Genomic DNA, 24,808 nt, shown 5'->3' with positions numbered 1-24,808 from the left:
ACTGCAAGTTTAAATTGCGAGTGTTCTAATACAAAATGCAAACACGCTCCTCGCTCGGCTCCGAAATGCAGGTGTGACCCGCTGTTGGAACTGTGTTCAACACCGCCTTTGTACAGTATACAAAACATTGTAATAACGTAAATAAACAACAAACAAACCAACCAAATACGTGCAAAGGGGCGCGCAATACCGAAAATTTAAACTGGTTTCCGAAAAGTTTGAGAAGGAATTTGAGAGATTTCTAAAAGGCATTTTGTTTTTTTTTTGTTTATTGATGATTCATTTTACAGGTTTGGTATGTACATAATAGTTATACATAAGATCATATTAACTTCAGTTTCTCCAAGAGGGGTTTAGAAACCGAAGATGATAATATTGCACTCAGAACTCCAAGCGAATTGCGTTAGCCAAGTCGATGCAATAAGCATTCGAAGTTATGTGCATCCTTATGTATTAAGTAATAAGCTCCGACAATACTTAATATCAAACTTAAGGAAGTTATGTATGTATATGTATTTGCATATTATACAAATGTTGCTTGCTAATTAAGACAGTAATTTCGCAGACAACATTTATATATTTGCTACATTGATAGATGCACCAAAAATCAAAACTTCCTAAGAATACATAGTTTATTAGAAGGTAATCTTTATTTAGCCACGACCTTCATACAGTCTTTGGCCATAATTCCAGAATGTTTATATAAAATAACATTGGCTCGTGGTCCTTATTTAAAGATCACCATGGGTGATGATGATTACGATTATAGTGAAGTCCAACTATCCCTTATTTCATCAGGGTCATTGACTTGTCCCAACTTCCATTGCTCGCGAACATCAGTGATATATTTTTTAATTAAAATTAATGCGAAACCCTGTTAATGGCTGCGCAACCTGAATCAAAATACCAGGGGAACATAGCCAAAAGCGGTTTATATCACAAATTAGGCCACAACTCGAGTTGCGCGAGTAATGAATGGCGAATTATTTATACGGAGCGGGCGTAATGGCGGCGCGCCGTGTGTGATTCTGATTCAGTAATAATTGCTTTTACATCTGTTATGTGATGTTGGGGTGAGGAGTGAATTATCAGGTATGTTTTGACGCATATTACACTAGTAAATTTAGTCACATGCAACGTAACGGTCAGCTCAATTTATCTAAGCGTAAGCGCGGGTAGTGTAAAACGCACCGCTTTGACAGAAACTAGGTCCAGACTAGCGTTTGTTACCGTGGTGATAGGATAAGCACTGTCCACCAGACGCATTAAGGTATACCCCAAGGCACCTCTTCTAATTTAGGTAGATTATAATGATTACTTTCATTGATTACTATTAAATTCATTGCCATTGAAATTATCTGTAAGTATTTAAATTTAGGTAACGTTTCACTCAAGAACAAAAAATACATTGATAAGTACCTACCTATAACGAACACGCAGGCAAAAAAATGGACGAATTAATTTTCAGCTCGGCTTCCGGCTGTAGGAATCAATCGTCCTTAAAATCAATGAGGCTCATCTTTATTAAAGGTTAATTCAATCGTGAATCGTATTCGGAATCGAATCGACACAATCGGTTCACGCAATCGACGGTGAGAGTGCTCTTGGACTGGGGGGTTACTTTATGCTGACGAGAAACGAACGAACGAGAGCTGTCGTGCAATCGGCACGTTTAATACAACGAGAAAGATTCGGGCCCGCAGCAGCGCCCCGAAACTTCCTTTTTTCGTCATATTGGCTTTTGCAAAAAGGCTATAGCCTATGTATATATATAGGCCACGCCCCCAAAGGGGGTGACTCAGGGGTTCATTCTGAACAACTTTTGTTCTACGAGTTCTGGAAATTCGTTCTCCATAGTAACCAATAAAGTGTGTATGGAAAAAGAATATAATTTTTCGTGAATTTTCAAAACTTGTACAACAATAGTTTCTCAGAATGACCCTCTGCGCCCTGATTCACCCCCTTCTAGCTTAGTATACTTAATTACTTACCCTTTTTTCAATACTCTGTAGAGTGACCCCCTGTATTCGCGAGAGCGATTCCCAAATAGATTCGAACACTCGAAACTACTTGTAGCTTACGAATCATGAGTTTATTGTCATCGACATAATATAACTTCAGGTATAATAGGAAATCCGTTCCAACATTTTGCACTACCATCTTTTTCCTGTAGCTAAAAGGTTTTCCAGTAGAAACAGGATAAAAGTTGACTTTTTACGGAACAAGAAACAAACATACCCATTTTATATTCATAAATAAATAATAATGCATTAGTAAAACATCAAAACAAATAAAGTTACGAGTACCTAATATTCTTTTTATTCAGGGACCACGTCTTAAAGCCAAAAAGTCTTAGTAAATGTATTAACATAAGCTATTGCATACATTGATGCCAAATGCAACATTACTAAAGATCGAAAGACGGAAACGTGAATAACTAATAGATATTTTAACTTTATTAAGGGACACCTCTGCCAAGATGGCGGGATGACCTCGACAGATTTTTCCTGATATGTAGTCAAGAGGTCAACTGATAACGAATACCTGTAAAGTAAGCTTAGGGCGGCCTTGCTCAAAAATTACTGCAAAAAAAATCCATTCGCTTCCTGTCCGCGATATAAAGATAAAAACAAAACGGGCTACGGCATGCGTAATCGATGTCGATAAACTCGTCAAATGCTCATTCCACCAATCACAGCGCAGTATTTATCGCGAATTTAGTTTATTTATTTATACTTTAATTGCCTGCTTTACTTATTTGTTTATTTATATACACTTTATTGTACACATACACAAGCAAACATAAAAGAGAACAGTTACAAATCAAAAACACAAAACGTATACAAAGGCGGGCTTATTGCCAAAATGCAATTTCTTCCAACCAACCTTCGACTAGGTGAAAGATAAATGACATTAGATCCTTTAACTTATTTTATTAATTTATTGATTATTTTATTTTACAACAGTAGTAATGTAGACTCGGGTAGACTTAATGCCAAAAGCATTTTCTGCCAGCCAACCTGCATCGAGATTTAAGACGTTTATCTACGTCAATAACAGACCCGTACAGCGAGAACAGTTTAAAAACACTCACTCAAATCACAATTGACCATGCGGTTCTCGAAGTAGCAGAAGACATAGGACGGGGGCTCCGTGGAGCGCCGCACCACGCACACCAGCCGCAGCATGGAGCCCTCGTGGATGATCTTCTCTGACTCGCCCAGTGTACATAGTAGTAGTGACAATGTACAGTAGGCGGGCTTATCGCTAAGAGCGATCTGGCAACCTTCTACAGGGCGTTGCAAAAAGGGTATATGCTAAACCAAATATAATTATACTAAACCGAAACCTACAAAACCGAAAAGTTTTCCCGTAGTAATTATGAGATAAAAAGTAGCCTTTGTGTTAATCCAAGGTGTCAGCTATCTCCAATCCAAATTTCATAAAAATCGGTTCAGCTGTTTTGACCTGAAGAAGAAACAAACTCACAGATACTCACCAACTTTCGCCTTTATAATATAAGTGGGACAAGGGAGGCGTAATAGAAAAGCATTTAAATATACTCTCTCTCTCTCTCTCTCTCTCTCAGCCTTCTGTAGTCCACTGTTGGACATAGGCCTGTCCTAACTATCGCCACCCCAAACGGTCACCCGCCATCTGCATCCAGCGGCTTCCCGCTACCTTCCGCAGATCATGAGACCAACGGGTTGGGGGGCGACCGACACGCCGTTTGCCGACACGGGGTCTCTACTCCAGAACCTTTGCACTCCAGCGGTCGTCGGCTCTGCGGGCTACGTGGCCAGCCCATTGCCACTTCAGCGTGCTAATCCTTTTGGCTATGTCGGTAACTTTAGTTCTCCTGCGGATTTCTTCATTACGAATCCTATCTCGCAGGGACACGCCATAGCCCTTTCCATAGCACGCTGAGCAACTCTGAGCTTGTGGACGGGCCCTTTGGTGAAGCACCACGTCTCGGCTCCGTAAGTCATCACTGGCAGCACGCACTGATTGAAAACTTTTGTTTTCAGACACTGAGGTATGTTTTCAGTGAAGATGTGTTGTAATTTCCCGAACGCTGCCCATCCGAGTTGGATTCTACGAGCTACCTCTTTATCGAAGTTGGATTTACCTAATCTGATCACTTGTCCTAGGTAGGGATACTGATCGACAACTTCGATGGTGACACCTCCTACAGTTACGGGCGATGATGAAACATGTTAGTTCGACATGACCTTTGTCTTGTCAATGTTCATTTTCAGCCCAACTTGTTTAGAGGCATCATTGAGGTCTGTGAGCATTTCGCCTAACTCCTCCAGCGTTTCCGCCATAATAACTATGTCATCAGCAAATCGTACATGAGAGATATATTTGCCATTGACGTTAATGCACAGTCTTTTCCACTCTACAAGCTTAAAAACACCTTCCAGTGCACAGGTGAACAGTTTCGGAGAAATAACATCTCCCTGTCTCACGCCCCTTTGCAACTGGATCGGTTTTTTGGTATGTTCGTGTAATCGAACTGACATTGTGGCAGCATTGTACATACATCTCACCACCTCAATATAGCGATAGTCTATATGGCACCGCTGAAGGGATTGAAGCATCGCCCAGAGCTCAATAGAATCAAAGGCTTTCTCATAGTCCACAAACGCTAGACATAAAGGTAGATTATACTCACTCAAATCATAATTGATCATCCGGTTCTCGAAGTACCAGAAGACATAGGACGGGGGCTCCGTGGAGCGCCGCACCACGCACACCAGCCGCAGCATGGAGCCCTCGTGGATGATCTTCTCTGACTCGCCCATGATCTCCGCGTAGGCCGCTGTGGAAGAATGTGAGTTTTATTGGGTGTTGGGAAACAGTTTTTTGTGTGGGGAAAGTTGGTGGGTCAAGGTAAGCGTCCACCTTTTGGTATTGTATACGCAACGGACGCATCGCTTTCAGTATTCTTTGGATAAGTGCACACACACAAGTGCGTCCACTTCTTCGGAATTGCAGACGCTGTTTTAACATTTATGGATGAGAATCCGTTTGGTCCGATACCAATAAGTGGACGTTTACCTTTAAGGGGATCGGGAACAATATGGACAGATGATACAACGTTGTTCTGAGCATCGGTCTCAGTTTAATGAATGCGAAGAAGAAGAAAGTTGATTCAGAAAGATAGTCTCATCGCTGGATCACATTAATTTCAATATTTTTAATTCAAAATTTGATAGGGCAAAGGGAAATAGTTGCCATCTTATTTTGAATTCTACATTAGTACCATGAGTTACGGGCAAAAACCAATGAAAAGTATTGTATTGCCATGCCGTATAAAGGCTAAAGCCTTAGATTGCCACATATTACCGAAATAGATAGTAGAAGTTTCCACAGAAAAGCCCCTGGGAAAATACGGAAAAGCTAGTGTCAAATTAAATGTGAGAACATCGGTGACAAAGCTGTTTTACATTTGACATATTCAGGTCAGACATTCAACCCACGTACCTAGTTAGCTTTTCAAGTTTTTGGTAAAATAGTATTAGTGCTTATAGTACCTAGTTCTAGGTATTATTAGTGCTTGTCAAGATCTTCTGTGAAAGCTTTAATTTAAGTAGCTGTAAATTGAAATTTCTGAAAATTGGTCACTTTGAGAAGATGGCAGTTTAATTATTATAAGATTTTATGCTTCATGTCAAACCATTTTGGTGACATGGCTTTATGTATTAAAGTTTTAGTAGCATTTTATCGTACTCGATAGGATTTTACAATTATTAATCGGTTTTCATGTGGTTAATTATAAAATTAATAAAATAGATAAATCGGTGCGGTAATTTGTGGAAATAACTGTACATTTAATGAAATCGGTCACAGTTTAACTATTTATAATAATACATACAAGCTATCCAATACCTGTGTTCATAATGCACAGTATATTTTTCTCCTTATATTTTTCCCCAACGTTATTCTTTTCTTTATTTGATTATTTCATAGTTTTTAGCTTTCCTGAAAGTTATTAATTATGTATGACCGGCTGTAAGTATAATAAAATACCTACTAAGTTTTTTTGGCTAATGAAACGTTTTTTAGCATTAATTGTTATTCTAAGTATCTCCTCATAATGAATTTTCTTCAGCATGTTGCCAACAAATAAGACACAAATGGCCTTTCACCAAAGCTTTACTATCTCGGTTAGCTGCAGTGAAATGTACATACAAATTAGTACCTCGTTGCAATGCACTGGATAGAGAAATGCTGGATCCAAATTGTAGACCATCCGTTTTATCTGTCTGCAATTTCTTGCTACGAAAGGGGATCGTTTTATTTTATTATCGGGAACACAGTCAGCCCAACAACTTTCTATTTGGTTCTATCGGGCTGTCTATTATTTGCAATAATGTAACATTCATAAGGCGGCGAAGAGTTTTTTTTTTTGAAAAAGGAACTTGATTTTTTATTGATTTCACAGTACTTTTTGAAATAAAATGCCCGTTTTTATTAATTCCTAATAAGTAATATATTTAAAAGTAACTACTAAATCATTAAATAATGTGGCTGTTCCTAAAAATATATATCAGGTCCGTTACAAAATTAACAAGCCAATATTAAATTTGTTTTTATAATGGGAGACAGGCGTGTCAGGACTCAGTAGCAAAGATTACTATAATTTGATCAAAATACTTACGATTTTAGTTGGTAATATTCTAATGCGCTTTTAATCGTTCTTCAATATTGCAGACGGCGTAATTAAGGTAGGTATCTTTTCCGTTTAGGAGCAATTTCGCGCTATTGTCACTGGAACTGTTTCATTGCTCGTGAGTGTATTATTATTATTATTATTTTATTATAAATTACACAAAGTAACATTTTATATAAAAAGACAGTTACAGTGTGACAAAAACCAGTTTAGGTTTGACCGCACACCGACATTCGCACGGCTTCACTCATTGTATACGTACATTGGTCTTAAAATACTTAAAGATAAGGCTTACATTCTAACACATTATAAATAACATGTATGTATCTACCTATGTACTTACCGACGAGCACCAGTTTGAAGAAGATGCGGGCGGGTGTGTCGGCACAAATAAATTTTGAATTTTTTGAATTTTTTTGAACCCGGCGTCGGCTGACGTCGCGAACCTGATGTGCAGCGCCCAGTCCTGGACTAGTACGACTGATACATGTAAACTTACCCACTATGAAGAGACTTATGGATGTGGAGGAAGCGAAAGAAGAATGTCAGGATCGTGATCGCTATAATTTTTTAATTTGATCGAAATACTTACGTTTTTAGTAGGTTTTTAAGCTATTTTTTCCGTTCAGAAGTAATCAGGTGCTATAGTCACTGGAACTGTTTCATGTGTATGTTTTCGACAACTTCAGTGCATCGTACTCATTCAAAAACATTACCCTCCTCCTTCGGCAGTCGGGTAAAAACGGCGTTACAGCTCACCTATCACGTGAGTACAAATGTTCAGCGAAAAGCGGGTGACTCGGTTGCGAGTCAGCTCTGACTACCTTTTCGTTACAGTCGTGAGCAAAATACCTATGTATGTATGAGTGTATGTAGGTACTAACCAACTAGCACCAGTTTGAAGAAGATGCTGGTGGGCGGGTGTGTGGGCACCTGACACTCGTAGTACCCGGCGTCGGCTGACGTCGCGAACCGGATGTGCAGCGCCCAGTCCTGGAAACAAATTAGATACTTGAAAAATGCAGGGTTTTTAAAAAGGGTAGACAAAGAAAGAAAAACTTTATGTGGCAAATTTACATACACAGAGAAAGATATATAAATAAAGGTAATTAATCTAATATATTGGTGATAATAATGAATTTACTGGCATAGGAAGCCGGATGGGTGTCATTTAAAACAAATTTTGTTCTATGACTTTTGTAATATTCTGTAAAAGACCCGTTAAAATGCTATTGCGCTTGAAGCTTAGTCGATGCGATATGCATGTTGCATTCAGATTCCATATTATTAAAATAGTGGGACATTTAGATCCTAAGTTGTCAAATAAACTTGTTTTACATGATAGACCCTTTTGTTAATAATAACTTATTCAGGTAGAATGTTTATTTATCACTAGTTGATAGATGTTTATCTATCAATTTTATTTTTGTATGTTAAGAGAGCATTTTGTCTTCTATATTTACTATTAATAATCTTACCCTACATCGACTACAAATAATGCACATAAAAGAATATCCAAGAGGCAAGAAATTCATATTCGAAGTCTTTCGTTAGTCTGTTTTACAAGATATGGAATTTGTAGAAACTAAATTTGATTTTCATTCTCTCTGTTAACATTTTGTGAGATATTGAAGATGTTTTAGTTCGCAATCTTTGTAATTGAGTTTAACAAAGTTTGCAGACGAAGAAAAGATGTATTATGTTTTTGAAGAAAGCGATGTAGGTATTTTTCTTTATAACATGAAATGTGAATAGGAAAAAATACATTTATTGGTATATTTTTTGATGCAAACTATTCATAACTGACCTTCTTATTATTTAGAAATTACATATTACTTAATGTTTTAGATAAAATCTAAAAAAAAATGTAAACAACTGCTGCTCCGAGCAAATATTGCATTTTAAACTTCCCAAAAAATTATGATAAACAATAGTTACTTTGATAATTTCAGAATTTAATTACGCTACCACACATAACATAAAAGCCAACATTACCGGAAGTTTAAGAGCTTTTCTCAACATCATCTGATTTCCCCAGACGCATAATAATAATAATAATATTATCGAAGCCGATGTCGATGCTCAGTACACCCTTGTAGGGTGTGCTTGAATATTCATAGGCGCTTCGCAAATCGTTAACCGCATATATTACACCGAAGGTTCTTTAAGTTATGTTTGTGTTAATGAGCTAGGTACGAAATAGTGGCTGTTAAAGACACAATTATGAGCTTTTTGTATGATGGTGAAGCTGGCGTGTAGGTATTGAATGAAAAAGATCTAGTGACAATAGAAGCTTTTGTTCAAATTATTCCTAAACGGAAAAGACGACCTTAATGATGCCGTAGAGATATTTAGATGAACCTAAATTAAATTTCCTAATAAATGATTTGGTGAAGACATTTTGTGAGTGGAACTATTTCATTGCTCGTGAGTGTAGCTGTGGAGACATTATATCCTTGAAAATGTTCGAAAAACTTATTAAAAGTTTTTCGTACAATTTGTTATAACAGCAAATTCATTATAACTCATGAATAAATAAAAATGGCTATCGATACAAAATGAAGAACGAATAATGGGTGTTACCGCTAGCAAAAATTGGAATTATAAATATTTATTATGTACAGCGTTCCAGGAAACTACGAATTTGATTTAGTATTCTGATTGGTATTTATTAATCGTCTAAAATGCATATATTAAAATGCTTCTCTTATTAATGAAAAAAAAACAAGTCCATAGAAAAATTGAGAAACTATTGAAAATTCGTAAAAAAAACGTTGTTAAGAATGAACCCCTGATTTTGCTGATTTATTTATTTAATACTTTATTGCACAAAATATGAGATAGGTATACCTTTTTTCCAAAGAAACCAACGTTAACAAATAAGGAACTTACTCTATATAAAACTATTGTCAGCAAAACTATCCTTTAGCAACATCGCCATAAAGTGTTCGTCACAGTCATGATCTCGGCAGTTCGGATTCGTTAAAGAAAAGCCAGACTAATGATTGGGATAAAGAAGAAATACAAGCCAACGTAAAACGTATCTTAAGGCTGCTTCCTCACAATTTACAACCACATTAGGAGCAAACGTAATATTGGAAAACGCTAAAAACTGCCGAGCGAAGACGAACGTCCCAAGTTTTAGATAAAACCGGTGCAATCCATGTATCTTCCGAAATACACGTTTGTTCCCTTACACGAATTTACGTCTTACAGGTATAGTGAATAAAGAATGTTTTACCTTAACGTGTCGCCCGTGCGCAGAGTAAAATCTATTATCTGCGCTATAAGTAACGAGTCCAACTGAGAGTAAGGAGTAATCTTTCCGCCTGATCCACGTTACCTGGGAACAAACAAATAACGTTAGGAGAGTTTAAGATTCAGAAGAATTTTTAAAGCTGAAATAGATAGCGACGGTTGGGAATATACCGTCGCTAGAGAGATACGTAGGTACCTACATACTTACATGTACAGTCAGTAAAAGATAAATTTATGGCACACGAGCGTTTAAGCTTGGCTTAATTTTTTTTGGGTGTTACTTGATATACCTATGAAAAATAATTAACCTATAACATCGATCTGAAAGTGTTTTGTGGGTACAAGTAGCATTTTGTAAGTGGATTTTTTTTCATTGCTCATGTGTGTACAACATCCTTTTACCTATTGTTGTTGAATCTTAGTGCAGCAACTAAATATACTTAGGTACCTACATTGTTTTCAAAGGCAGACTCGCCATGTCTGTATCCTCATTTGAGTAAATACGAGCACAAGCATGCACTGACGCGAACACAAAACGAGTCTTGGTTCAAACTTGTACAATAGCCCGAGATGAAAGTTCTGCACTTGACAAGCGTAGGGTTGTACGATGTATCAAAGTCATCGCTAATAAGCACACGTAGGTAAAAACATTTTGTAGCTACTATATTTCAACAATCGATGAAGACTGGCCATTGAAGATTTCTGAATGATTGTCCTTACGCAAGGTACAGCTAGGTAGCTTTCTTATACCGAGTTACAGTAGATACAGTAGAATATAATGTTGTGTAATTAAATCTCTGCACATTTGTTTCGTGTTTTCTTTCGTGAACCTGGCATTAACAATCCTCGCATCGGTTATCTGTCAAATTTAACGTAACTTGTATAAATCTGACATAACAGTACCTATGAAGCGTAACTTGTTGGAATCTGTCTAAAAGATGTTTCAAACATACATGGCAAAATAAACACGCACTCACGCCTTGTACTAATGTACTCCCTTGCGGGGTAGGCAGAGGTGCATTGCTGCACCCACTTTTCGCCAGAGTGTATGTTAGTCCCAATGTAAAAGGGGGCGGGCCTATTGCCATTTTACGGGCACATCCAAGACCCGAGAACAAATATCTGTGTTTAAACAAATATCGGCCCCAGCCGGGAATCGAACCCGGGACCATCGGCTCAGTAGTCAGGGTCACTAACCACTACGCCATCCGGTCGAATGGCAAAATATTTGTTTACACAAACAACAATCTCATAACACAACACTAGGCCACGGTGTTTCTAAAGTGTCGCTAGATGTGTTTGTATTATGCGACTTCAATATTCATTGTTTCAAGAGTTTAGATTGAATTATATTTAAGCTAGGTGCCTACCTACTTTGATTATTACTAGGTATAAGTTTAAGTCGTCGGCCCGCCTTTATGTGCGTTTTGTTTTTAGTTTATAAGTTATTATTATGTTTCTAATATTGTTATCTTAATAAATTATAGGTAAATATTACAATATATTATTATGAGATAGTAAGTTTAAGTATTTCCTTTTCTTCTGACATTTAAAATTAAAATGCGATGACTTATCCGAAGTTATGTTGATTATTTATAACGTAATATTGAACTCCACATAATAATTTTACTGTTACAATTAACGCGTTAAATTCGGATGAAGGCCTCAAACTTGGCTCGCCTCGCGCACGTGTATGTAGGTATAAAAGAATTTAACTTATCGTGTTTATAACGTAACACTTAACAACGTTATCAACTTAAAACTTGGCGAAACAAGCAATGCTTTTAAAACTTGGCAAATTGCGACAAGCTGATTTCGTTCCGTTCGCGATATGTGCTCTTATGGGAAACAAACTTTTGCGACAATCTCATTTTGTCGAGAATTTTCAGCCAAGTTTCGTTAAAGTCGATAGGCCGTGTGCTATGCATGTATTCGTAATTTTGTTCAGAAGCGTGCCGTTTCGACTTGATTTAGATAAGGATTAAGATTCTTTTTCCGGGTGTGGAAACAATATTTAACGCGTAGTATTTAGGATGCATAATTATGTCACAGCATCATGTTATACTTTATACTAACCGATCTAATTATTTTATTCTACTTACCTACCTACATAGTGAACATGAAATAGAGAGAATTGCGTGACTAACCTGAAAAACAATCCCGCTACGATCTGTTGATGGAGCTGTGCAAGGTACATACAGCTCCATCAACAGATCAGAATAAGCTTTTGAAATACGTTATTAAATATTAATAAGATTTAAGAACCTTGCTATCATAAAATATACAGTTATTTTGTTTATTAAACATCCATCAACTTCATTTTATAAGATTATTGATGGTTATTTATAGCATCTCCTTTCTGATTGATGGGAACACATAAACAAAATTAGGTTTTGGTACAGTTAAAAGGTAAAGTTTTTACTTTAGTTGTTAATATAAAATAATAATAAATGTGACTTCAAAATAATACACATAATATTGTGATTACAGATATACTACCAAAAATCATACCATTTAATATAAATACATCAAAATATTCCAATAATAATAATATTTCTGAGCAAATTTTTATCATTACCTACTTTCACTCTGAAAACGTGCGAAGATTTTTTCTTATAAATTTCAGAAGAAAATGTCAGAGCGCAGATTTACTCACTATGTTACCTTTCAGTAAAGCCTCTTTGATAAACGAGTCACATTAATTCCACGTTCCTTTTGACGCATCGAGCTATTTTTTTCTTTCCCCGACGAAGGGGAGTTATATTTTTTATAGTGTGCCTTTGTTTGATACTATGTGTGTATGTTATTAATTCTAATTTACTACCTGCTACCGTATCACCACCGACACATTCGCTCGCATGTCAAACATCTGTCAGATCCATACAAGTTAGTGTAAGATTTGACAAGCGAGCGACGCTGCTTAAGTGCCAATTGCCACTGAAACACCAGCGCGGTGTCCTTGGCTGTGGCCAAGGACGCTGCAATAGCTGAGTGGACGCCTTTTTCGCGGACAGCAAATTTATACGTGAGTTTATATATTATGGTGTATAATTAAGTATGATTGCTGTCATTGTCAAATAAAGTTTTATCTTTCTTTCTTTCAATTTCACCATTCTCTGTTAGAGCATAACCAGGGAGTAAAGATTAACTTTTGACACATCTGTCATGAATTTTATATGGAGATGACGTTTAATTTATAAAACCACTCCCTGTCGGTTAGATAACCGAGAATGGCACTAAGGATTGTTAATTGCTGACTTTCGTTGGTGGTTCAGTGTTAAATTATTCAAAATAATTAACTCACCGTGTTCTCCGTTATATCACTAACTTCGCAGTGCAACACCGCCATAGTCCCGATCTGTGCTAACACCGTAGTACAGTTTTCAGTCAAAAATATTCCATTCTTACTAGATTTAGCATTTAACCTATTCACAGCAGATGCCGTGGAGTCTCTGTACATTTTCTTAACTTTATTTAAATGACTCGATCGAGTCTCACTTATATCTTGTATTAACTCTTTATTCCTATTATGATGCTTTGCGTGCCTTTCTTTGGCTATTATATCAATTATTTCTTCATCTAATTCTTTATCTACATTATGATTATCTTCATTATAGTCATCTTCTAATGAGGAGGCTGATAGGCGGAGAGGTTTGGGTAGTTTTGCATTTGTTGTTTCGGAAACTGGATCTGTTGTTCCATATGTTGTTGTTTCTTCAAGCTCCGTTGTGGAAATAACAGTTGTTGGAATTGTTGTTGTTGTTCTTCTCCTGTGACCTGTAAGAAAACATTTTCTTTTAATAAAAAATAGTTATCATTATGATGAATTGCGTCTGAGTTTTACTCGCATAAGTTTGTTTACGGCGTGAATAAATTAAGGATCGGGATTATTCTCGTTATATTCAACTCAATCATCCCATCGTAGCCTTAGACAAACAAATCAAGTTTGAATATTAATTATGAAAGCCTTTGACGACCCACGCTTTCCTTATCTATCACTTTACTAATTATTTGAATTAATTTCGTTCAGTTAGGATAAGTTTCTGTAAGCAATTTGACTGGTTCAAATATTTAACTAAGGTTTTAACAACATTTCCGGGAAGGTCTCGAATCCAAAAGCAGAAAAAGGTCAAATAATTCAATTTAGTCCAGAAAAATATGAAAACGTAATCTAATACCATAAATGCTCGTAAAGGGTGAGCAGTAAAACCGAAACCTGACATTTTATATATTTTTTCCATATTATAAAGCAAGTGTTTTTTTATATTATTATAAGTAATAATACTGTGTGTTACCAATATAATATTCTTGAATATTTTGAATAAAATGTTATAATTATTGCGAGAGTGCAGATAATCATTCTTTTTTTTTGTTCAATGAAAAAAATGCAAATAGGTATGCCGGTACATACAAAAACTCATTTCTAAAAATTTTAATGAAAGGTACATATTACCTTTTTTATGATGTCTCGTGAAATTCCCGTACACACTGCCCAACCGTTGCTGGTTCCTCGCCATACAGACTTCCAACGATTTCAAATCGTCCATATTTTCTGTCATTATGGAAGACATTTTCTCCATCGCACCCGTATTTACGTTGATTTCCAACATTAAAATTATTGTTGCATAAATTAATTTGAGTTCGTTACCCCAATACATTGTTTTGGCACTAATAGAAGGGAGTGTCACATTGGTAGCACTAGCACTTGTTGTTCGTACACACTTAAATTTATAGTCATGGTTTTATTTTGTTCACTTCACTATCTTGCATTTCTTGATCTTTGTTCGGTTTGATTCGAACTGTTGTGTGAATTTCCGTGATGCATTCTGGAAAGAAAGAAAAATCTATTAGGAAAGACTTAGGTCCAGTATTGGTCAAAATGTAATTTGTACATGAGTAGCTCTAGATTCTAGATCATATTATAATTATCTGAGTTTCTTTACAAACTGAAATTATTACATATTATTATTATAAAACAATGACTCCGCAGCATTCAAAAACGATCCCACGGGAAATAATAATTCATAAAATACACAACCGCAGGCAAATACAAAACGAAACGAAAACCTAAGTACAAACAAGGATTCAGTATCCTTGTTTATCCACCTCGTTCGTATAATTGAAAAGACAAAAATATCATCATGCGTACTAAAAACATCCGTCCGAAAGGTATACATGCTTATGTTTTATTCATTTAACGTACATAATACAAGAAATGTGGAGCACGAGATATCCGTACCGAGCCGTGCGAGGCACAGAATTCTCAAGAGTTCTGCGTTGGATTAGGAAAAGCTAAAGCCTGTTTCTAAGGGCCATGTTGGGATCAGTTTTTATTACAATACTTTTATAAACTTAGTAAATATTATAGGTACCATTACCGTATATAAATAGTGTTACTTTCTTGTAAAAGTATTTTCTTTTAAAAAACCGTAAGGAATTGATTCTTTTTTAGCATTGCATCGCTGATTTGCAGTACATGAGGTAGCTACCTAAATGTTTAACATTTTATTATTTATGTAGGTATTTGTAAAAGGCACATAAGTAGTGAAATGAAATAAAAGTATAAAAAATGTCGTCGACATATTTAGCAATGTAAACGCAATAGTCATTAATCATTCATTATTATTTCACAAAGAAATAACATTCATCAAGAAATGTTGAACTTTTTTATTACTTTGCAGACAAATTGACTTTTACATCAATTTACCTTTTGATTATAAAATGAAAACGTCGTTGGGGTTAATAAACATGAACTGTGCTTTTCTTTTCTAAAGTTAAATAACTAATAGATTCTGCCGAAAGCGGTAGATATTATTATTATGTAACTTTCATACATTTTATGAGATACCAACATTAAGACATTAATTGTGTGTAGATTCTAACTACTTAACGAAAACAGTATTATTATTTCTGTAAATAGTAGTTTTCTTAGTTTTACATAAAAGCTTGGTTGGTATCTAAACAAGCTCATCGATAAAATAGAGCTAAAAATAATCTACTCGTAAATTCATTCCACACTTTATGTACACAACCGGAAACTAAACTGCAAAACTAAAAGCTTTTAACCATAATCGAAGCAGAACTATAATAAATAAATTGCTTTCACCGTTTTCCCACCGAACAAACAAATGAGGTCGGTAAAAAAATAATCAAGCGGCGAAATTTGAAAATGAGAAACTGATCCGGCAAACGAGAATTTTCAATCCAATCCGTCGTGGATGAAAAGAAAAATGTAATACCACCGAGTAATCTATTCAAGCAGAAATGCAGATTTGCAAGCTCCAATTGTATTGATCGTAATCCTTCAGCCAAGAAATTGCTGACAAAAAGAGCTAGAAAAGACATAGAACTGTTAACAATTCGATTCCAGTGCCCGACGATGCAAATAATCTTGGGCAAACTTTGTCTCTCTCTCTCTCTAGTTTTTCCTAATGCAATTTTGTCTAAAATTCGTTTTGAAATGTTCACAAGAACTATTCTCTCCTTTGATTAAAACTTCTTTAACCAACTGAGACCTTTAACCCTCCGATACCTGGGTGAACCAACGTAGTACATTGGAATTCCACTTCCAACAATAATTTACACTGACTGCCTCACACATACGCCAGTACAAGTGGTATAGGTACAAAAGGGGAGATAATTCAATGAAGTTTAACCGCTACGGGCACCACTGGTTTCAGAATTTCCGGAGAATTTAACGAACGTACCCAATACGTCACGTTTGCTATCTGAAATCAGTCTATTCCGGGTTTAATCCAGTAATGCCTGTTCCGTAATGACGTCATTTGTGTACTACTGTAACCGTATATTTGTCGGGATATACGGTACAGTAATAACGCTCATTTGACAGGGATTTCGCATTTTTTAGTCAGATTCACAACTTTGCAAAGATGAAATTACCTACCATAGCTTCAATTTGAATAATACTTATTGAAAGTGTGTTCTGTTCTTTAACACCATTACTCGTCACCTCGTCAGTAAAGCTTTTGCTTTTTCAGCTCCCTATATTTACAAGTTTAAACTTTCCAGCACTGACGATTCAATCGCAATTACACTTTACCTTTGACGAGCTCTCTCGTGGACAAACACAGCTCCGAAATCCCACTGAAACATCAAAGAGTATATCACACAACACCAACCAATATCCATGCAAACTGTTTCATTTCGTTTACCCCGTTGTCCACTCGATATTCAAACGTTTGATTCTAGTTGACGACCCAATTAAGAGGAGTGGCTCTTCGCATTTGATTAAGAGTGTATTAAAGATTGCTTTCCGGCCTCGGTCGTACGTTTTAACACTTTGGCTTCTAGTTGAAAGGAAACGGTCGGTTGTAGGGCTCTTGTGTGTTTCTAGACATTTGGACTCTGACCTATTGGATTAAATGGTCGCCTTTGTTGCGGCCTGAGGCGGATTACGTCATTTGGTAAAGTGACTAGTGGTGTGCTGGGGTTGGCTTGCTATTTTGATATTCATATCGATCATAATCGTTGAGGAAGATTTTGATGGTTGCTTCTTCCAATGTGTATTGATTGGGGTTTGCTATACGCAATAATAATGTAATATTGTGATTGGGATCTTATTTTTATTATTGTTTGTCTAAGTAATAATGTATCATTATTACTTTAAATATCAAAATAAAGAATATAAAAGGTTCTTTTATAATTTTTTTTTATAATTATTAAACTGTTATACAGCATATAATTATGTATGTCATCAGTAGGTATAAATGTATTTTATTTTATATGTGTGAAAATTACTGATTCGGAGAAAAAAAATTGTTTATTAACGTATAGTATGGAACAGCTGTTTATTTTTTGCAATTAAAAGTTTTTCAGTATACCTATCAGATAAATATACCTGCGTCCGGGAAATTCACTGAAAAAATATATAAAATATTGATTCGGCATACAGCGATGAAAAATGATTAACATAAAAGCATAACAGATCAGCGAAGCATAGATTTTAAACGGATGAAAGGAAAAAGAAGTGCAGAAATAGCGAACAAAAACTCTATAATCTCTTTCTTTTTAGCCCACGGCGTTCACAACGATGTCGGTTGGTACATGCATTGTTTTAAAATCCAACGTTGGCCCAACGCTCAATGCAGCACTCATATTATGATGTAAAATTGTGAAAGTACTATAGAAAATGAGGTTGCACTTTACTCCCGGTGGAGAAATGGATAACGTGGAAACGGTTAGTACTTTTTTTGGATTGATACTTGTGTATTGGTTTGATTTATGCCAAGCTGGAAATTCGGTAAGTGAAATTGCGAGAAATATAGGTACAGATTGCTAAATAAGTAGAAAGGGTTTGAAAGATACGAAATAACAGATGGTCGATTGTTATTATTGATATTGCATTTTGTAGATTTATAATTTATATAGTGTTGAATTTATCATTCTCAAGAGAAAATTAGGTCGTAGTGTCGAAAGAATAATTATGTACTTATTATTAGTAATATTTCTATCACGAACGTTCATCTTTTTAGGATTTCATGTCGCTACCTATTATAATTAGATTATTAGGTATGAATATTGCAGGCTATCAAGACTAAAATAGATCATTACAAAAAAGATACATAAAGATACATAAACTGACTTTTTACCCGACTACCGTAGGAGGAGAATGTTTTTTTTAAATAAAATTCTGAGTAATTCTAGACTACATTCAGTTTAAAATGACTCGAGGCCCATACTCTATCACACCAATATCACTATCCGATTGAGGACGGTGTACTCACTCAACAAGAAAATCCTTCTCTTTGACTAAACTCTACAGTGACATATTGTTTCAAAATCCAACGTTGCAAAGGATAGCTTTGTCAAACGGTATTCCATTACTAAAGTCTATACGATTAGACATGGTCCATACAGTTTTTTACAAGGCCTTTAAAAATGGATTGTGCAAGAAAATATTTGATGATAATGGTACCTATGTGCTATTTTATTGTTTTCAGGTAGATTTTTTAAGTGTGTAAAATAGATTTTTACAACTACTTATGACCTAAATCCAAAGTTGCGGTGTAATATCTTTGCACTGTGGAACCTTTTTTTATCAGAAAGCACGATTTTCCCGATCGATGCTTTCCATCATAGCCGGTCCATATGCCCTTTCGATTTATGAAAGCTTCGAACCTTTGGTGTATGGTTTATGTAAAAAAAGACCTTTAAATAACCATGCACGCACGAGAACAAATAGTATAATAATATAATGAACAAGACCATATTATGTATGTTTGTACCTATTTATACTTATAAATATAGCCGGTATATATTATTTAAGTCGTGTGTTAGATTACTGCGCCTTTATCTATTTGTTTATTTACGTAGCTGGTATTAGTACAACTACAGAGTACCTATTTAATTTGTAGAGGAATATAAAAAAAAAACCTAAAAACCCAACAGCTGCTTATTGTATATCCTAGACTTGTGCCAAAAATCTATTAAACTTCACCGGCTATACAACGCCTACACTGGACTCACCAAACAAGTATGAGATGGATTGCAATCTATTTTAGTATTTTCCACGTTTATTATTAGACTAACTAAAGTACGGTAAGTCACCGAAGTATTTAATACCTTTTAACTAACCGCAACCCCAAGCCAGATTATTGACGTAATGGTTTAGTAGAGCTGTGATTTCTGTTACAGTATAAACTTTAATACTTATTTTATTGAATCATTAGATGTTAAATGTTGTAATATTTTACTTAGTTCAGTAAACATTGCATACAAAATCTGCGAGCCAACTTTACTGTATAATAATAATAATATGTGGGACATCTCACACACGGCCATTTGACCCCAAGAGCATGTAATATGAGCATCTGCCAGCTTATATTATGAACAGATACATAGATAGAAACAAATGATATAGGTACAAATTAACACCTAAGACACGAGTACAATTATCTGTCCCTGAAAAAATACCTGCCCGGGCCGGAAATCAAACCCAAATCAAACCTTCGGCATAGCCTGCAGTCAGGGTCACTAACCACTACACCATTCTGTCGTCATATGAATATCAGCTGTACCTAACAATAAATGGAATACATAAATAGAAATAATATAATAATAAACTATAAATATATACTTGTATAAATAGAATACAGGTCACAATAAATATATCACGTAGTTCAAAATGGGTATCGTGTTTCCCTGCCTATGGCAAAGACGTTTCGGACCTAGGTATATTCCTAATGTCAGTCAATCACAAAATACCCACATTTTTCATCGAAGGGTTGAAACCTCTGACTTATACCCTACTAACAGCATGAATATGAAAAAACCCTCGCTAAAAATGGCTTGTGCTTTATCATTCACTAGCCAATGAAATACGTTGCCTCAATATTATTTGAGTAAAGTCGAACTCATATTTCTGATAACACGCAACGGTTTTCAATTTCCTTTGTGACCAGCGGTTTAGAAAATAAACTTCATGTTAGTGGTCTGTTTACCCGGGTAGGTAGGTACAGCTAAGCAATAAAGATGGTTATGTTTAGTGTTTAAGTTTTTTACACATCATTAACAAGAAAACTTTTACACTCATGTGCAATGAAAAAGTTCCTGTGACAATAGTGCACTGCTAAATGACACTGAAGTACTCCTAAATGGAAAAGACTAATAGCGTAACGACGCCGTCTACTGCCATACCTATTCAAGTCCATTTAACAGCGCATCAGAATATTACCAACAAAAACCGTTAATATTCAGGTCACATTCTAAATTTAAAAAATAGAGGTAAGTACATAATTGTGTGTCGTTATTTCATAAGTGTAAAGAAAATCACCTTTAAAAGGAGAACCTCGTCTATTTTCTTATTAGAGGTACCTAGTTAATCTAAAATTAAATTATTTGACGATTACGATAAAATAATATACCTACCTATGTTTCGAATAATGTGGGAACTTTTAAATTGGTAATAGGTCCGGTGTGATAAAGGTTTCAAACACATTGAAATTAACATAAATACCTGACCTCTATAAAGAGATTATGTTCCGATAAGAGAATGCTAATGTTTTGATTACATTCACCTCTGAAAATGTATATGTATAAGGTTTGTGTTATTATTATACACTCACGGGCAATAAAAAAGTTCCACTGACAAAATCACTAAATTTCGCCTAAACGGAAAAAGCTAGCTTAAATGACTCCTTCTGCAACATAAAAGTAAGTACATTTAATAAAGCATCAGGATATTAGGTACTAAATAAAAACAGCAATATTTTGTTCTAATTTTTAATAAAATTTTAGAAAAAAATGGGTTTGTTTGGTGTCGGCATTTTGTGAGTGGAACCTTTTCATTGCCCGTGAGTGTTATTTGTGTGCAACGTTTATTCGTTATGATTATTTTTTGTACTCGTACCGATAGCTTTAAATGGACGGCACCGTAGAGCTATCTATGGCAATAGTGAAGCTGCTTCCGAAGCTTGGGGCCGCGGGTTCGAATGCCGCCCTAAGCACACATCTGTTTGATGAGCATTTACGTTTATGCATTTAAATTGTATCTATCTATGTATTTGTGAAGATATATCAGCTGTCCGACACCCATATTACAGGTTCTGCTTAGTTTGGGTTCGGAAAACCGTGTGTGAGATGTCACTTGACTTACTTGACTTAGTATCCTATGTCCCCTGGATGGGGCAGAGGGCGTCCACAGTGACTCTCCATCGCAACCTGTCTTGAGCTTCGCCTTTGATTTCACTCCAAGACTTCCCGATCTTTTTCGCTTCGTCCACTACCGTGCGTCGCCAGGTCTGCTTGGTATATACCTAATGTCAGTCAATCACAAAATACCCGCATTTTTCATCGAAGGGTTAAAACCTTTGACTTATACCCTACTAACAGCATGAATATGAAAAAACCCTCGCTAAAAATGGCTTGTGCTTTATCATTCACTAGCCAATGAAATACGTTGCCTCAATATTATTTGAGTAAAGTCGAACTCATATTTCTGATAACACGCAACGGTTTTCAATTTCCTTTGTGACCAGCGGTTTAGAAAATAAACTTCATGTTAGTGGCATGTTTACCCGGGTAGGTAGGTACAGCTAAGCAATAAAGATGGTTATGTTTAGTGTTTAAGTTTTTAACACATCATTAACAAGAAGACTTTTACACTCATGAGCAATGAAAAAGTTCCTGTGACGATAGTGTACTGCTAAATGACACTGAAGTACTCCTAAATGGAAAAGACTAATAGCGTAACGACGCCGTCTACTGCCATACCTATTCAAGTACATTTAACAGCACATCAGAATATTACCAACAAAAACCGTTAATATTCAGGTCACATTCTAAATTTAAAAAATAGAGGTACCTACATAAGTACATAATTGTGTGTCGTTATTTCATAAGTATAAAGAACCTTTAAAAGGAGAACCAGGAGGTTTAGATTAACTAATCTAAAATTAAATTATTTGTCGATTACGATAAAATATACCTACCTATGTTTCGAATAATGTGGGAACTTTTAAATTGGTAATAGGTCCGGTGTGATAAAGGTTTCAAACACATTGAAATTAACATAAATACCTGACCTCTATAAAGAGATTATGTTCCGATAAGAGAATGCTAATGTTTTGATTACATTCACTTCTGAAAATGTATATGTATAAGGTTTGTGTTATTATTATACACTCACGGGAAATAAAAATGTTCCACTGACAAAATCACTAAATTTCGCCTAAACGGAAAAAGCTAGCTTAAATGACTCCTTCTGCAATATAAAAGTAAGTACATTTAATAAAGCATCAGGATATTACTAAATAAAAACAGCAATATTTTGTTCTAATTTTTAATAAAATTTTAGAAAAAAAGGGTTGGTTTAGTGTCGCCATTTTGTGAGTGGAACCTTTTCATTGCCCGTGAGTGTTATTTGTGTGCAACATTTATTCGTTATGATTATTTTTTCTACCGATAGCTTTAAATGGACGGCACCGTAGCTATCTATGGCAATAGTGAAGCTGCTTCCGAAGCTTGGGGCCGCGGGTTCGAATGCCGCCCTGAGCAAACATCTGTTTGATTAGCATTTACGTTTATGCATTTAAATTGTATCTATCTATGTATTTGTGAAGATATATCAGCTGTCCGACACCCATATCACAGGTTCTGCTTAGTTTGGGGTCGGAGGACCGTGTGTGAGATGTCACTACATACTTATATTTATTTATAACTAGCTGATCCGCGAGCTTCGCATCGCCTTAAAAAGTTTTCCCGTGGGAATTCCGGGATAAAAAGTAGCATATATTCTTTCTCAGGGTCTAGACCATATGTATACTAAATTCCATTCAAATCCGTTAGTAGTTTTGACGTGAAAGAGTAACAGACATACAGACAGACACAGTTACTTTCGCATTTATAATATTAGTTTGGATTATATGTATGTAGCGACTCGATGAAGAAGCATTAGAGAGCAATAGAGATTTTGCTTAAAAATACTTTTGAAAAAGGATTCCCTTCGCTATGGACAAAGATAAATGAGTTAGAGTGATGGGGGCCTTTACGCCAGGTTCGATTAGATGCATTATTTTCAAACGAAATACACTGCCGGGCAATGAAAAAGTTCCACTCACAAAATGCCAAAAACAAACGAACCCAATTTTTTCAAAGATTTAATTTAAAATTGGAACAAAATATTACCGATTTTAGTTGGTTATATCCTGATGCTCTGTTAAATGTACTTCATTGTTGCATAAGACAGCATTAAACTAGCCTTTTCCGTTTAGAAGTAATTTGGTGCTTTTCTCAGTGGAACCTTTTCATTGCCTGTGAGTGTAGTAGAATAAGAAAAAATTACACCCCATAAAAATCAATAATTGTTTACGTAACTTTGTGTATTATTTTATTAATATTTTTTCCGTGAAGGATGGCTGGTAGAAAATGTTCTTAGCTTTAAGCCCACCTTTTCTGCATTAAATTTCTATATTTGTGCAATAAAGAATCAGATAACAATAATATCCCAAAGTAACTATAAGAAATGTAATTCAGAATGAAGACCTCTGTGACCTACTTTCAGATGTGCATCTACCAAAGACTCTCCCTGTATAGTTCAAAACTTCACCCACTCATCAGAAGCGCAGCATTTTTCCAACACTACAACAAAATCTACTGGCTCTAATGTAACCTCTCTTACGTAACTATTTATTTATGTGGGAACTGGAAGGTACTACATCCTGGCGTTTCTTCCCTCGGGACCATCATTTATATTGTGCTCACGTGTTGTAACATAAATAAAACAGTTAATCATTCTGAGTGATTTATGAAAGAATATTACATGTGATATGACACGGATTATTTTTTGAGTGAGAGGGAATGTGACGCATTAGGTGGGTTTCGCATCGTTTTTGTGTCACAAGTGGCTGTTGACTGTTTCGTGGAAATTTGACGGTGATCTGACGGCCAAATAGATAGATTTGTTATTTTAAAAAGCAGTTTCAAAACAAAAAAATAGTTTCTCATATTGTTTGTGGGACAAACTAGGCTGAAATTAAAATTCAGGAAACTACAGTCTTTCAGAGAAATTGTTACAATACAACTGCGGGAAAATTTCAGTAAATTGCATGTATAACCATGTCACAACACAGCTGTAATAAATTTTCTTTTTCTACGAACGTGAGTTATGTACATTGTGTGTACATGTATGTGCCTAGTGCCAATCACTCATACAGTTCCTAGAAAACAATTATTTATTTCTTTTAATCCACTAGTTTAATCTAAAATTTTACCGATATGTTGTACCGCGGCACTATCAAACATACTATAGGTACTTGTACTCCTAAGAGAAAAATGTAGAGTCACTCCAATGTAAAGCAAATAAGAAAACATTCATGTATGTATGTAGTACCTATATTATGTACGTGTGCGTTT

The 24,808-nt window shown here is 35.6% G+C and overlaps 1 protein-coding gene across 1 annotated transcript in view; it reads right to left on the bottom strand.

Moving 5' to 3' along the window:
* The window catches only part of LOC105383917, a 43,542-nt gene that overhangs the window by 5,671 nt on the left and 13,063 nt on the right, over window positions 1-24,808 (bottom strand). Inside the window, exons 2-6 of the mRNA XM_048631386.1 lie at window positions 14,391-14,763; window positions 13,242-13,714; window positions 9,921-10,022; window positions 7,564-7,672; window positions 4,679-4,825 (exon numbers count right to left, since the gene is read on the bottom strand). Of these exons, the coding sequence (XP_048487343.1) occupies window positions 4,679-4,825; window positions 7,564-7,672; window positions 9,921-10,022; window positions 13,242-13,714; window positions 14,391-14,595 (1,036 nt within the window). The 5' untranslated portion in view covers window positions 14,596-14,763. The remainder of the gene's footprint in view (window positions 1-4,678; window positions 4,826-7,563; window positions 7,673-9,920; window positions 10,023-13,241; window positions 13,715-14,390; window positions 14,764-24,808) is intronic.

This window comes from Plutella xylostella, chromosome 28 (genome assembly GCF_932276165.1).
Source record: "Plutella xylostella chromosome 28, ilPluXylo3.1, whole genome shotgun sequence".
NCBI classification, from domain to species: domain Eukaryota; kingdom Metazoa; phylum Arthropoda; class Insecta; order Lepidoptera; family Plutellidae; genus Plutella; species Plutella xylostella.
The sequence above is the reverse complement of the archived record's forward strand: the minus strand, read 5'-3'. Positions and strand labels throughout refer to the sequence as shown.